The sequence below is a fragment of the Halichondria panicea genome, chromosome 4 (genome assembly GCF_963675165.1).
Source record: "Halichondria panicea chromosome 4, odHalPani1.1, whole genome shotgun sequence".
Taxonomy (NCBI): domain Eukaryota; kingdom Metazoa; phylum Porifera; class Demospongiae; order Suberitida; family Halichondriidae; genus Halichondria; species Halichondria panicea.
In genome coordinates, this window is record NC_087380.1 from 6,782,501 (window position 1) to 6,796,692 (window position 14,192).

The 14,192-nt window shown below is 39.2% G+C and overlaps 1 protein-coding gene across 5 annotated transcripts in view; it reads left to right on the forward strand.

Annotated features, from left to right (window-relative positions):
* LOC135334611 (uncharacterized) overlaps window positions 1-14,192 on the forward strand; it is a 36,549-nt gene that overhangs the window by 12,162 nt on the left and 10,195 nt on the right. For 3 of the 5 annotated variants that reach the window (XM_064529866.1, XM_064529867.1, XM_064529869.1), the window contains 16 exons: window positions 85-707; window positions 815-857; window positions 1,807-2,079; window positions 2,142-2,170; window positions 2,314-2,371; window positions 2,515-3,155; window positions 3,263-3,305; window positions 6,418-6,518; window positions 6,779-6,986; window positions 7,097-7,203; window positions 7,874-8,075; window positions 8,201-8,310; window positions 8,686-8,893; window positions 9,808-9,914; window positions 10,634-10,841; window positions 10,985-11,085. In XM_064529866.1, coding sequence (XP_064385936.1) covers window positions 85-707; window positions 815-857; window positions 1,807-2,079; window positions 2,142-2,170; window positions 2,314-2,371; window positions 2,515-3,155; window positions 3,263-3,305; window positions 6,418-6,518; window positions 6,779-6,986; window positions 7,097-7,203; window positions 7,874-8,075; window positions 8,201-8,310; window positions 8,686-8,893; window positions 9,808-9,914; window positions 10,634-10,841; window positions 10,985-11,085 — 3,062 coding nt within the window. The remainder of the gene's footprint in view (window positions 1-84; window positions 708-814; window positions 858-1,806; window positions 2,080-2,141; window positions 2,171-2,313; window positions 2,372-2,514; window positions 3,156-3,262; window positions 3,306-6,417; window positions 6,519-6,778; window positions 6,987-7,096; window positions 7,204-7,873; window positions 8,076-8,200; window positions 8,311-8,685; window positions 8,894-9,807; window positions 9,915-10,633; window positions 10,842-10,984; window positions 11,086-14,192) is intronic. The other 2 variants (XM_064529870.1, XM_064529868.1) reach the window with 2 other exon arrangements.

The window sequence follows — 14,192 nt, forward strand, 5'->3', positions numbered from 1 at the left end:
GTATAGCTGGTTTCAACAATAATTACAGTGTATATAGTATGATTATTTAGTCTAGCATGTAAACACACACTACTATGTATGCAGGTGCAATCAGTGAAGTAGTCTCTATATCTCGAAGTACGGCAGAGTTAGAAGTGGATTCGATGGAAATGCAAATAGTATTCAACAAATTTGTGTCACAGCTGTGCCAGTCACTTGAAGTTCGAAGAATTGATAAAGACTCTTTGGTTGCTTGCTTGATGGGGTTTAACTCTCTAAAGAAGGTTTTTGGCAAAACAAATCAGTGTGTTTTCAGGAATCAAAGAAATAAACTTAGGAAATGTTCAACTTCTGCAGAAGTTTGGAAAATTATTGCTGACTATTTCTCCTTCTTTAACTATGAAATGGTTGATCACATTACAGACAGTTTCGGAACAGCCGAGGACAAAGAGAAGATGAAACTCTACAAAGCCAATTTTGTGGAGTATGTTAAACGACGAATACGTCCAGTGACTAGTTCAGATTCCAGAGAAGATACCGTCACTATGATTGTACAACTTGATTCTACGTATGACGATTGTGAACTGAATCGACTAAAGCTATTCGAACGGAATCTATGCTCCATCTTAAAAATCAGTAAAGGTTGTGTCGAGCTGTTGCCCTATTCCATAACAAGTGACATTTTTCCACTGTCAACTGATCGAGATGTGCATAATTATCAAGCTGAGGTACATGTATTTATTGTAAATTTATAGTACGGTCCTTTTTTCATTTATGTTTATATAGCTGCTGATGTTTTTCTATCTATACTTATGTCTCATTCTCCCTTTTATAGTGTCGATCGGATAAAGGTGATAACACATCCAGGTTCAGTTTAGGTGAGATAATTTATACCTGCGTCATAGTATTGTTGATGGGATTTTAAGAGATATAATTACATATTATACGTAGTAAAATTACCATGATTTAAAAATGTGATAGTTTGTGTTATGAGATTCTGCTATAATTATTAGTCCATCAGCATGATACAGCATGCATGTACGCAAAAGTATCTGTAGGGCCTGTATACATATATATATATACAGGCCCTACAGCAGCTGTTACAGCACAACCAGCATCTATATGTAACGTACGTATAATTAATGTTGATGTTTTAACAATGTGTTCACAATCCACCTACCATTGTTGCAACGAAATACTCATGTGCTCGTGTTTTATAAAATTATGCGCATTGGAATTCGCCCCAAAAAGGCGAATTCGTATACCTTAAGGTGACATAATAATTATTTTCACAGGTAGATTTGTTTGCGCTTTCACTGTTTAGCTGGTAATAATATTAAATTCTGCTCAAGTTGTGAAATTAATAGCATATCTACGTACTCGAAAGTGGGATTCATTGCATTTTCTAATTATCTGCGAGTACACATTTTTGCGATTTAACTCTCATTCGCAGAAATAGCTGAAATTAATACTGGCGAAAATATATCACCTTAACGCCCAAATACATCTTTCCAAGGCCTATTTTTATGCCTCGAGGTATGCAGTATAGTGTGTTTGTGTGTGTATCTGTGTAGACTGCTACAACATGCTCAAGAATCAATGAAGTGCAAATAAGAGTTTCTATAGTTATACCACATTTACGTCACGACTAATTATTGATCTCATTGGTCAACGACTGTAAGATATATAGAATATTAGCATACAGCTCCAGGAATGCACAGTTTTTCAAGTTGTTTTTTAGTTTTTTGAGAGTCTCCGTGGGCTTCTGACTATATTTTCCTGGATTTTGATTATGTATTTCACTATAGAATTATCATTGTAATGCAGATACTGTTCTGACTATCTCTGACATACTTGAGGTGTATGAGAAGGTGAGGAGTGTTAGTCCGAACTGGTTCAACCTGGGACTTGCGTTGAAGCTGAGCTATACCGACTTAACCAACTTTCATGAGACCTACAGTGGTGACAATGATGTGTGTTTGCGTGAGGCCCTAGCTCGTCGACTGCAGTCAGGTGATCCTCTAACTTTGGGAGGAATGTGTACTGCTCTCAAAAACTCTATGGTGGCAAGAAATGATGTAGCTGAAGCAATAGAGGGAAGTAAGTTGATGAAAAGTAGCCGATCTGCACACTATATATATTTGTATCGCATGTTTATACAGGTCTAGAGAGAGTCTCAGAAAGACTTGAGGTAACTGTATATAGTTAACAGATTTTATAATTATAGTCAAACAATCTGGCAATCAGTGTGCATTGTACATAACCATATGCTATAGTTTTAGTGGAATTGTATGTACTGCACACAATTTTAATCCCTATATACTCCACATACAGAGAGCTCAAAACAGCACTACAAAAACTGCCTCGGTGTCATCCATTGAGTCATTGGATGGTGATTATATATTTGGCCATAAGAAGGGTGCATGTATGCATGGTGGTATATGTGATTTTGTATAGCTGGTTTCAACAATAATTACAGTGTATATAGTATGATTATTTAGTCTAGCATGTAAACACACACTACTATGTATGCAGGTGCAATCAGTGAAGTAGTCTCTATACCTCGAGAGTTAGAAGTGGATTCGATGGAAATGGAAACACTATTCAACAAACTTGTGTCACAGCTGTGCCAGTCACTTGAAGTTCGAAGAATTGATAAAGACTCTTTGGTTGCTTGCTTGATGGGGTTTAACTGTCTAAATAAGGTTTTTGGCAAAACAAATCAGTGTGTTTTCAGGAATCAAAGAAATAAACTTAGGAAATGTTCAACTTCTGCAGGTGTTTGGCAAATTATTGCTGACTATTTCTCCTTCTTTGACTATGAAATGGTTGATCACATTACAGACAGTTTCGGAACAGCCGAGGACAAAGAGAAGATGAAACTCTACAAAGCCAATTTTGTGGAGTATGTTAAACGACGAGTACGAGTGACTAGTTCAGATTCCAGAGAAGATATCGTCACTATGATTGTACAACTTGATTCTACGTACGACGATTGTGAACTGAATCGACTAAAGCTATTCGAATGGAATGTATCCTCCATCTTAAATTTGAACGATCATGTTTTAAAACTTAGTAAAATCAGTAAAGGTTGTGTCGAGCTGTTGCCCTCTTCCATAACAAGTGACATTTTTCCACTGTCAACTGATCGAGATGTGCATAATTATCAAGCTGAGGTACATGTATTTATTGTAAATTTATAGTACGGTCCTTTTTTCATTTATGTTTATATAGCTGCTAATGTTTTTCTATCTATACTTATGTCTCATTCTCCCTTTTATAGTGTCGATCGGATAAAGGTGATAACACATCCAGGTCCAGTTTAGGTGAGATAATTTATACCTGCGTCATGGTATTGTTGATGGGATATTAAGAGATATAATTACATATTATACGTAGTAAAATTACCATGATTTAAAAATGTGATGGTTTGTGTTATGAGATTCTTCTATAATTATTAGTCCATCAGCACGATACAGCATGCATGTACGCACAAGAATCTGTAGGGCCTGTATACATATATATATTTATTGCTTTGTAATAAGTGCTGACATCAGCGTTTTACATTCAAATTGCACAGGAAGCGACTCATCACCGACTGTGCAGATATTTTTCCATATCGCACACCCGGAAGTATTATTGCACACTTGTTATTGCACACTAGGAAGTGATTTTTATTTGGAATGAAACGTTTTCAGCAGTGAGAGAACAAGAAAAACATAGTTTACACACTTATAATCATGCATTGCAATGTTTATCAGTCTCTTTTCTTGTTTTCTGATGCTCTGTATCACTTCTGTGCTCTTTTTGCAGTGAAGCTGAGGGTCAGGAGGTTGTCAGTATTCATATTTACTGCATCAAACAGGCATCAGTGTTGGGAGTGGGTGCTTTGAGCGGAGTATTGCACATGTAGAAGTGTACTGCATCACCATTATAAGCCTGTTCAGGCTTGTATAAAGTCGTTTTGGCTTCAAAAACGGTTGTCACACTTTTCTTCAGTTATAGCGGTGCATGTTTCCTCTTCTGATACACTGGAGCATGATAGAAAGCAAGCACATGCTGTTTATCCTTCAGAACTATCCATTTTCAAAACGGGTTGCTGGTTGTCAACGTTTTTCTTGTCTTTTTTTCTTGTCTGTTCTCTACAAAATCTTTAAGTAGCCTTCTGCAAGCTCTCTTGGTGTTCTAGAGTCTTATTTCTTTGTCTTTCTAGCTGTTTTCTTTCTCTTAAATTCCTCTTCAACTGGGAGAACTAAATTTTGTTGCTACGCACTCTTCTGGTTGATAAAGCAACCGCATGTTGCGCATGCGCAGATTCAACCTGCATTTTGGCAATAAATGCATTATCCCATGGATACTGATGATTATCACTCGTCCGTGCCTAGTAACTGTCACTCGTGCCTTGCAGGCACTCGTGCAGTTACTGGCACAGACTCGTGATAATCTTCAGTATCCATAGGATAATATCATAATATATACAGGCCCTACAGCAACTGTTACAGCACAACCAGCATCTATATGTAATGTACGTATAATTAATGTTGATGTTTTAACAATGTGTTCACAATCCACCTACCATTGTTGCAACGAAATACTCATGTGCTCGCGTTTTATAAAATTATGCGCATTGGAATTCGCCCAAAAAAGGCGAATTCGTATACCTTAAGGTGACATAATAATTATTTTCACAGGTAGATTTGTTTGCGCTTTCACTGTTTAGCTGGTAATAAAATTAAATTCTGCTCAAGTTGTGAAATTAATAGCATATCTACGTACTCGAAAGTGGGATTCATTGCATTTTCTAATTATCTGCAAGTACACATTTTTGCGATTTAACTCTCATTCGCAGAAATAGCTGAAATTAATACTGGCGAAAATATATCACCTTAACGCCCAAATACATCTTCCCAAGGCCTATTTTATGCCTCGAGGTATGCAGTATAGTGTGTTTGTGTGTGTATCTGTGTAGACTGCTACAACATGCTCAAGAATCAATGAAGTGCAAATAAGAGTTTCTATAGTTATACCACACTTACGTCACGACTAATTATTGCTCATTGGTCAACGACTGTAGGATATGATTATAGAATATTAGCATACAGCCCCTGGAATGCACAGTTTTTCAAGTTGTTTTTTAGTTTTTTGAGAGTCTCCGTGGGCTTCTGACTATATTTTCCTGGATTTTGATTCGTGGCATGGGCGTGGTTCTCGAGATGTGCCTAGTTCGCTTACTTGGAATGCTTGGAGTACGTAACAAATGAACAAAATGTTGCTGCTCTACTTATAGTATAGTTGGCTGTGCACAAGAACGCTAGCTATCGGGAGCATGCCGACGTAACCATTAATTTAATCGGTTTTAATAACGGTATTAGTCGATCATTACCCACTCCTCGAATTTGCATACAGCAAATGCACAAAATAATGTTCATCATGATAATCATAATGTGTGTATAGCTCGGCATCAGCACCTGTGGTTGCTTTTATTATTTGTGCACCCGCATATGCTCTGCTATCGCTGCCATATACCCTGCTGTGTGTGTGTGTAGACTGCTATATACAGCTGCTCAAGGATCAATGAAGTACAAGTAAGAGTTTCTATAGGCTTCTAGTCATGTATTCTTGGATTCTTATTTGTGGATTTGCAAAATAAAGCTTTGTTCTCGAGTTATGCTTAGTTTTGCTTACTTGGAATGCCATTGCAGCCTTTTCAGAAGAGTCCGTAGCAAAACTTGTTTATCGAGTGTTGCTACTCTACTTAGTAGTTAGCTCTGCACTAGAACGCTAGCTATTGGTAGCTGCAAGAGTGAGAAGAGAGCTGCAAGGCTCTGCTGATGGCAGCCATTAATTTTAGACTTGAACTTTGGCATCGATCGTTTTTAACAATAATCATTCGATCATTACCCACTCTTTGACATACGGCATTATAATAATAATACTGCTCAGCGCTCTATAGTATACTGCTCTGCTCTGCCCCTGCCCGGTGTCCATAAGGCTTATATTATACTGCCCTGCCCTGCTTATACTATACTGCTTACACTGTACTGCCCCGCCCTGCCCTTATACTCCATTAACATAATAAATTCGCGAGCCCTGCTCGCTCTCGCTTCCCCCCTCCCCTGACACACACGCCCACAGGTACCTTAATTGCACGGTCTATGCTCAGTGGTTAATCCAGGAAAAATGAAAGGGGGATGCCAAACTACGAGCGCGCAGCGCGAAATTTGTTGGGGTTCCGGTCACACGTTACTAGAGAGGGGAAGTCCCATAATAGACTTGTGTAGAGCTAGCTAGCTGCCACGAACAGTCAACTAGCTAGCTTAGGCTAACCTGAACACTCCTTTGGCAGTTGATGCATCCAAACTGTCTGTGTTTAGATTTTAATCGAGACCACACCTTTTACATTTTCCTCCATTCATTCACACTGTACACGTGTTCCAGGGTCCCTCACACTAGGAGAGGTGAGAGCTGTCATGTGGGGTGCTCGTTATGTATGGAGGAAGCTGGGGATTACGTTGGGTCTACCACACGGCACAATACAGGTGATTGAAGGGGGCATGTAGTTTCCCAATACTCTCAGATTAATGATGTGCCCAGACTTTCAAAGTGGTGCATGGCATTTTTAATCAACACACGAACTTGCCTCTTTTTGTAGTAAAATGATTATAGGTCTAGTGGTGGTTGTTTTGTTTAGAAGTGCATGGTGTAGTACTTAACCACCAACCAGTGTGGGCAACCTCAAACTTGGCCACATGCAAAAACATCATACGTTAACATACGTTAATCAAGCTTCACCCTACAGGTGATTGATAAGGACCACCGTACCATAACAGATTGCTTCACTGCAATGCTTAGAGAATGGCTGATGATCTCACCCAACCCCACCTGGTTTGAGCTGGTTGAAGCCCTGAGGTCACCAACCGTTCACCTTAATGTTTTAGCTGATGAGATTGAGGACAAGTACATCAAGAGTGATGTCTCCTCAGTGCAGGAAAAGGAGGATACAGCAAGTTAGTATAATTATGATAGCACAGAAAGGTCTTTCTGTTTAACTGCTGTGCAGTACGTGCTTAGTCTCTATAATTATACTCCAATAACTATAATTTCATTGCATTTCCAGGGTCTTCTACGCTTCAAAGGGCACGCATGGAAGCTGCCTTGTGGGGTGCTCGTGCAAAATGGTTTGAATTGGGACTTGCTTTGAATCTATCTAAGGAAACACTAGAGGTGATTTTTCGACAAACATGGTAAAATCTATATGCATTCAGTTTGGCACCGGAAGTTATTTGGTTAATTTTATAGCTTCGTTTATATACTTTTATTATGCATGTGGTTGAAAAATATGCCAGGGATTTCTACAAAGAAACAATGAAATTTGGAATTTCAGTGAAGTATGACAAAGTTATGACTCTATATAATGCTTCATTTGCATATATATGTGATAAATGTTAACTAAAGAATTACACCACAACTGTATGTATATGTACATGTCTGTGAAGAGGCAACATCAAGCATGCAGTTAATTAATATAGTATTGCAATATTAATAGTAGTGCACGAGTAACAAGCAATGGCAAGGATACTAATTGCACGAGGCGCAGCCGAGTGCTATTAATCTTGCCAGTGCTTGTTATGAGTGCTATTAATCCCTTATTGCACAAGTAGCCATACTATTGATTGTTAATTGTTTGTAATGCAGTTTTAAGGACATCTTTAGCTGCAGATTCAGTAAAAAAAATTAGCCGCGGCCGTTATTCGAACGTGCGGTCATCAAGGCAGTAATTGCACGTTGTTAATGACAACGTGCAATTACTGATACGCGATTAATCACTGTACGAATCAGTGAATAATAGGACAACATGCAATTATACTTTATATCATCTGTGTTTACTCTGCAGGCTATTCGTAAGAACCGTACTGTCTTGGCAGATCGTTTCACTGCAATGCTTGGAGAATGGTTCCAGTCCTCACCCAACCCCACCTGGTCTGAGCTGGTTAAAGCCCTGAGGTCACCAACCATTAACCGTCCTGACATTGCTGCTGAGATTGAGGACAAGCTAATCAAAATTAATGACTCATCAGAAAACAAGGACACAGCAGGTGAGTGATGTAGCACTCTGACAAATACTGCCAATCTCCCGTGCAGCAAGCGCATATGTACTGTGTGTGCATGTTTAGATTTTAATTGATACCACACCTTTTCCATTTTTCCTCTATTCATACAGTGTTTCGAGGTTCCCTCGCACTAAGAGAGGTGAGAGCTGCCTTGTGGGATGATTGTACTGGATGGAGGAGTCTGGGGATTGAGTTAGAAATACCATACGAAACACTAATGGTGATTGAAAGGCACATATACAATACATTATACGTACATGTACATATAATGTACATCATGATAGGTTAAAGGTACGTGTACTGTAAATCAACAACAATTTACTCTGAAAATTCTATGATTTTGCAGTTATTTTGATGCCATGGCATGTCCCCCAAAAGAAATTATACCCCTATACCTACCTGGTACTCAACGGTGGCAATTTTCTGTCTGTCTGTTTGTCATGGATCATGATAATTTACGGCTCACGATCTTGAGTGTGCATGCTTCAAATGAGCACTTGCAGCTGTGATATTCGCTCACACTCGCTTTAACGTTCTTCGTTATTTATAAACATGTTAGCGTATGTTAAACTAAAGCAATGTTCACTCTATACAGGCTATTAAGAAGATCCACCGTACCTCAAAAGATCGCTTCACTGCAATGCTTAGAGAATGGCTGATGATCTCACCCAACCCCATCTGGTCTGAGCTGGTTGAAGCCCTGAGATCACCAACCATTATGCGTATTGACATTGCTGATAAGATTGAGAAGAAGTACATCAAGAGTGATGTCTCCCCAGTACAGGAAAAGGAGGATACAGCAAGTTAGTATGTTAGCGCACATTAAGCTCCTAACAAGACTGAAAGGCCTTCCTGTTTAAAACCTGATTGCATGCATGCATGTGCTCATGGCGTATAGGCAGGAATTCCAGGAAGGGGGGCTTAGTTAGAGTTAGAGGCCGCCAGAACCCCCTGCGGCGCACGTGCCAACATTTTAGGGGTTAACTGGAGCCACACCTCCTAATCAATTGCTCATGTCCAGGAAGTCAGCTCTTATCCTGCTCTAGCACCAACCAAATTGTGGTGGTATTATTCACACTGCAGTACACATGTGCAAGATCTCTTACTTTAGCCACACCCTTCAATAAGTTTATTTGTGTACAACTATTGTTAGAGCTAGCTAAATTAAAGAAGCTTAGTTTTTACCGTAGTGCTGCACTATAGTTGCTATATATAGCTAGCTCTTGGGCATATTGATGGTGCCAATAATCTTATTGTATTGCTATATAGCCCAGGCTCAAAAGGTGCACAGAGAAGGTGGGGCTCCTGTTGGTACTTTTGCAGAGGAAGGGGGGGGGGCTCCAGCCCCCAAAGCCCTACCCCTCCCTACGCCCCTGTGCAGTGGCTGCATGTGCTTTGTATTTGCTCACCATACCTCACGAAAATAAGCCCATCTTGAATAAACGTCCATCCCCTCTTTGCTTTGAAGTTCTGGGGATTGACTCAATAATACGCCCATCCAGAATGAAGAGTAGTTTGAAATGAAAATACTTAATTAATAAAGAATTGTCATAGAGCCAAGTGTAAAGCCTATAGATTTAAGGCCGCACGGGTGGCGTATATTGTGAAAAGTCATTGTTATCGATTAAACGCCCAGTATAATAAGCCTAAATTCTTGCAGAAAAGGGTGGGTGTATTTTCGGAGGGTACGGTAACTGTAATTTCATTTCATTTCCAGGGTCTTCCATGCTTCAAGGGGCACGCATGGAAGCTGCCTTGTGGCATGCTCGTGCTAAGTGGTTTGAGTTGGGGCTTGCTTTGGATCTATCTGAGGAAACACTAAAGGTGATTTAACATTGTACTCTACCTTTAAATTAGTTAAGGTGCCACAAAAAACTTTGGCGCACAAATAGAACGGAGAATAATACATGAGCCTCAGCTGGCCCTTCATTTAGTGACGGCCACGTTGAAAGTGCAAGATAAATAACTTTGATCGCTTCATTTGGCGCCCAATTATAATTCAGAAAAAAGAAAGCACCACGGGTGCTGATGCCTCGATGGATATATCAAAGCTACATAACATAAAGCTACTAGCTATTAGCAATAGCATTATATATCAATACAGGTGAACATCTAATCGCAGAGAAACTCAAGGAGTGGGTAATGATCGACCATGATTGTTGTTAAAAACAATCAATGCCGAAAGGCTGCACTGGCATTCCAAGTAAGCAAAACTGGCATAACTTGAGAACCAAGCATTATTTTGCAAATCCACGAATTAAAATCCAAGAAAACACGACTAGAGTCTATAGAAACTCTTACTTGCACTTCATTGATCCTTGAGCAGCTCGAGCAGTCTACACACACACACACAAACACACTACTGTATACCTCGCTTGCGCATGCGCACCGAGGCATAATTAGACTGTTCAAGTTGGCGCTAAGACTAGAGTGGTGCCTTTTTGATTAGTAACTAAACAATTAGACCACACAATTTATTGTACTAGTCGTGTCTACAATGTCTCATTATACATGCGCGTACATCATCTGTGTTTACTCTGCAGGCTATTCATAAGAACCACACTGTCTTGGCAGATCGTTTCACTGCAATGCTTGGAGAATGGTTCCAGTCCTCACCCAACCCCACCTGGTCTGAGCTGGTTAAAGCCCTGAGGTCACCAACCATTAACCGTCCTGACATTGCTGCTGAGATTGAGGACAAGCTTATCAAAAGTGATGACTCATCATTACAAGAAAACAAGGACACAGCAGGTGAGTGATGTTGGCACTCTGAAAAATATTGCATACGTGCATGCGTGTATAGTGAGGCATTTATATTTTTATGTAGTGTGTAAAGTGATTTAATCGAGCTAAACCACACCTTTTACATTGTCGTCTATTACATGTGTTTCCAGGGTCCCTCACACTAAGAGAGGTGAGAACTGCCTTGTGGAGTGCTCGTGCTAAATGGATGAGTCTGGGGCTTGTGTTGGGTCTACCAGTTGGAACACTAGAGGTGATTAAAGGGGATGCAGTTTCCCAGTACCGTAAAAACTGGATTATTAGCGCTTACTCGACTATAAGCGTATCTTTATTTTAAGCGCATGCTCAACTTCAGGTTTTTTACCCGAGGCCGTGCCGCGGCCAGTGGGTATAGTAGTCCGTTGGTTTGTTTGTTTGTGTAATTTGAGTCTACTCACCTGGATGTCGTAGCGCTTCGTTCTAGTATGGATAGCCTTCACACAACAAGTTATTAATACTTGCACGTGACAGATTTCAATGTTAAAGCTTTGTTGTCAAATAAAAGCGAGCAAAAGCTAAGAAGCTTGAACTTGCACGTTGACAGCTAGCTAACTATACACGCGGCCTTTATTTGAGGTGCCCTACGTATTTACAGCTGAAGTGGATCTTGTACCAGGAACAATGGAAAAGGGTCACTACAATAGAAAGCTAGAATTGTGATAGGTTTGTTGTCTCTGTTAGCTGACTCTGCATGGGTTAGTAAATGAACTGTAACATAATAGTATGGTATAGATCCAGGGTTGCCTGCTTGCCTTGCTTGCTCACTTTCTAGCGAACTTGTGAGTCAGCTCTCATCACAGAGACATCCGGTTGCTGGGTGGGGCTCGAAATGACTGCATTATAGGCGCATTCTCGAATATAAGCGTATAGAGCTCTGCTATTGACCCTATGAGCGCATGTGCTAATAATCTAGTTTTATATACGGTACTCTCTTGGGCTGTATGTACATGTACAATAGTAACAAGTGTTGCAAGCTGCACTGTGCTAATACCTCTCGCCATGTTTTACTTTCGCTCAAAAAGTATTATTCAGCTTTGTATAATGTTATTTTACATTTGTATTTGCCAAAGAATTAATTCCATACATTAAACACAGCAACTAGTAATACAAATTGAAATAGGCTGGGAATGATGACGTTGGAAATGGATATATATATAATTATAACGATAAAATCGATAATAACCTCTTTTAAGAAAAGTCTGTTATGGTATTTATGTAGATGGTAGGTTATTAAAGTGTTGTACTTACCAGGATTTGGGACCATGCAGGATTTGGAAATCAGAGAAGTGAAAATAATCACGTTGAGTTTAGTATGCATGCGAACATAAAAAAGGGGTGGATTTGCAAATAGAGGTCGGAGTTCACAATGGCTGCTAGCTGCTGGCAATGTAAAGCTAGCTTTGCAGCTCTTTCCTGGCTAACAAACAGCTAGCGAATACAAGGCTAATTTGAATAAAAGTTTGTGCGAACAGATGCATGATGATTCTGAAGAGACTGCAACAACCTTCAATGTGAGTCAAACTAGCCATATCTCGAGAAAAAAGCTTTAGTTTGCAAATCCACGGAATCAAAATCCAAAAGAACGTGGCTAGAAGTATTTAGAATTTAAGCTGTTAGTTTTTGTCGCATTGCAACCGTTGAGCAGTTACAGCTGGATTAGACACACCAACAGCTTACAAACAAAAAGCGTAAGTGCATGGGGGTGGTGGCAAAATACAAAAAACATAGTAGAATTTTGTGTAAAAGTACATATACGTATAAATAGATAGTGCCGTTTTTGCGCCCACGTTAATTGGAGTGCTAGTGAGCATGCATGCCCTCTTTTCTTTTATCCGCCCTTGTTATAATGAATTGATAAGGTAAATTGATAAGGTAAGTATCACTTTTCTGTATAACGGCCACTCCAAATGAAACTGTATATTTATAGTTTCCATGCAGTCCGCATCCTGTTACAGGGACCGTATTGCTTGCTATACTATTAGCGGGCTCAAAATTTAGCGATTTCACTGATATGTGAGTTTTGGAAGGTTTGTAGTCAGATACAGTTGCTTATAGCGTACTCTCAAAACAACACTAGCATTAGGGGAAAAAAAAGATTCATAATGTGTTTTATTTATTTGTGCGGACAAAATTTAGCGCAAATTTATTACCCATTTAATAATAGTACATTAAGGGACGATGTGTTTGTGTCTGTCTAAACTGCATCAATGAAGTGCAAGTATAAGAGCTTCTATAGTCACGACTTCTTGGATTGCAATTTGTGGATTTGCAAAATAATGCATGCTTCATTCTCAAGTTATGCCTAACAAAACTTGTCCATAGAGTGTTGCTGCTCTATACTTAGTAGTTACCTTAATGTTACTATTATAGACGGGTAGTAATTTTAGCGTTTTCAGATTTTTCTCTGTTTTTAGGGTACTAATTTTGGCAGATTTGTAGCAAATTTATTACCACAATTATATATTAGTCAAAAGATGTATATACATGCAAGTATACATGCAAGTATACATGCAAGTATACATGTACGAGTTTTAAGGTTGAATGGAAAGTTTGGAGTCAGATACAGATGAAAAAGGGCTAGCTTGCTTACTCTCAAAAGTACATCACATTATACAAAACTACATCAGAAAAAAATGAAAAAAATGATTTTATCATAATTTTTTAATTGCGTTTTATTATTTGCGCGTACTTAATTTAGCGTTAATTACAAATTCGCTAAAATTAGTACCCGTTAACAATAAGGTAGCTCTGCACTAGAACGCTATATGGCTGTTGGTAGCTGCAAGAGTTAGAAAAGAGCTGCAAAGTTGCATGCACTTAGCTCTTTCTCATGCAGCAGCCGTTAATTATTATGCACTTTTAATTGTTGATATCTTTTTTAGCAACGAATCCCACTTTTTTAGTTTAATATAGCTATTTATTGCTTTTTAATAAGTGCTGACATCAGCGTTTTACATTCAAATTGCACAGGAAGCGACTCATCACCGACTGTGCAGATATTTTTCCATATCGCACACCCGGAAGTATATTATTGCACACTTGTTATTGCACACTAGGAAGTGATTCTTATTTGGAATAAAACGTTTTCAGCAGTGAGAGAACAAGGAAAACATAGTTTACACACTTATATAATCATGCATTGCAATGTTTATCAGTCTCTTTTCCTGTTTTCTGATGCTCTGTATCACTTCTGTGCTCTTTTTGCAGTGAAGCTGAGGGTCAGGAGGTTGTCAGTGTTCATATGTAATGCATCAAACAGGCATCAGTGTTGGGAGTGGGTGCTTTGAGCTGAGTATTGCACATGTAGAATGTACTACACCA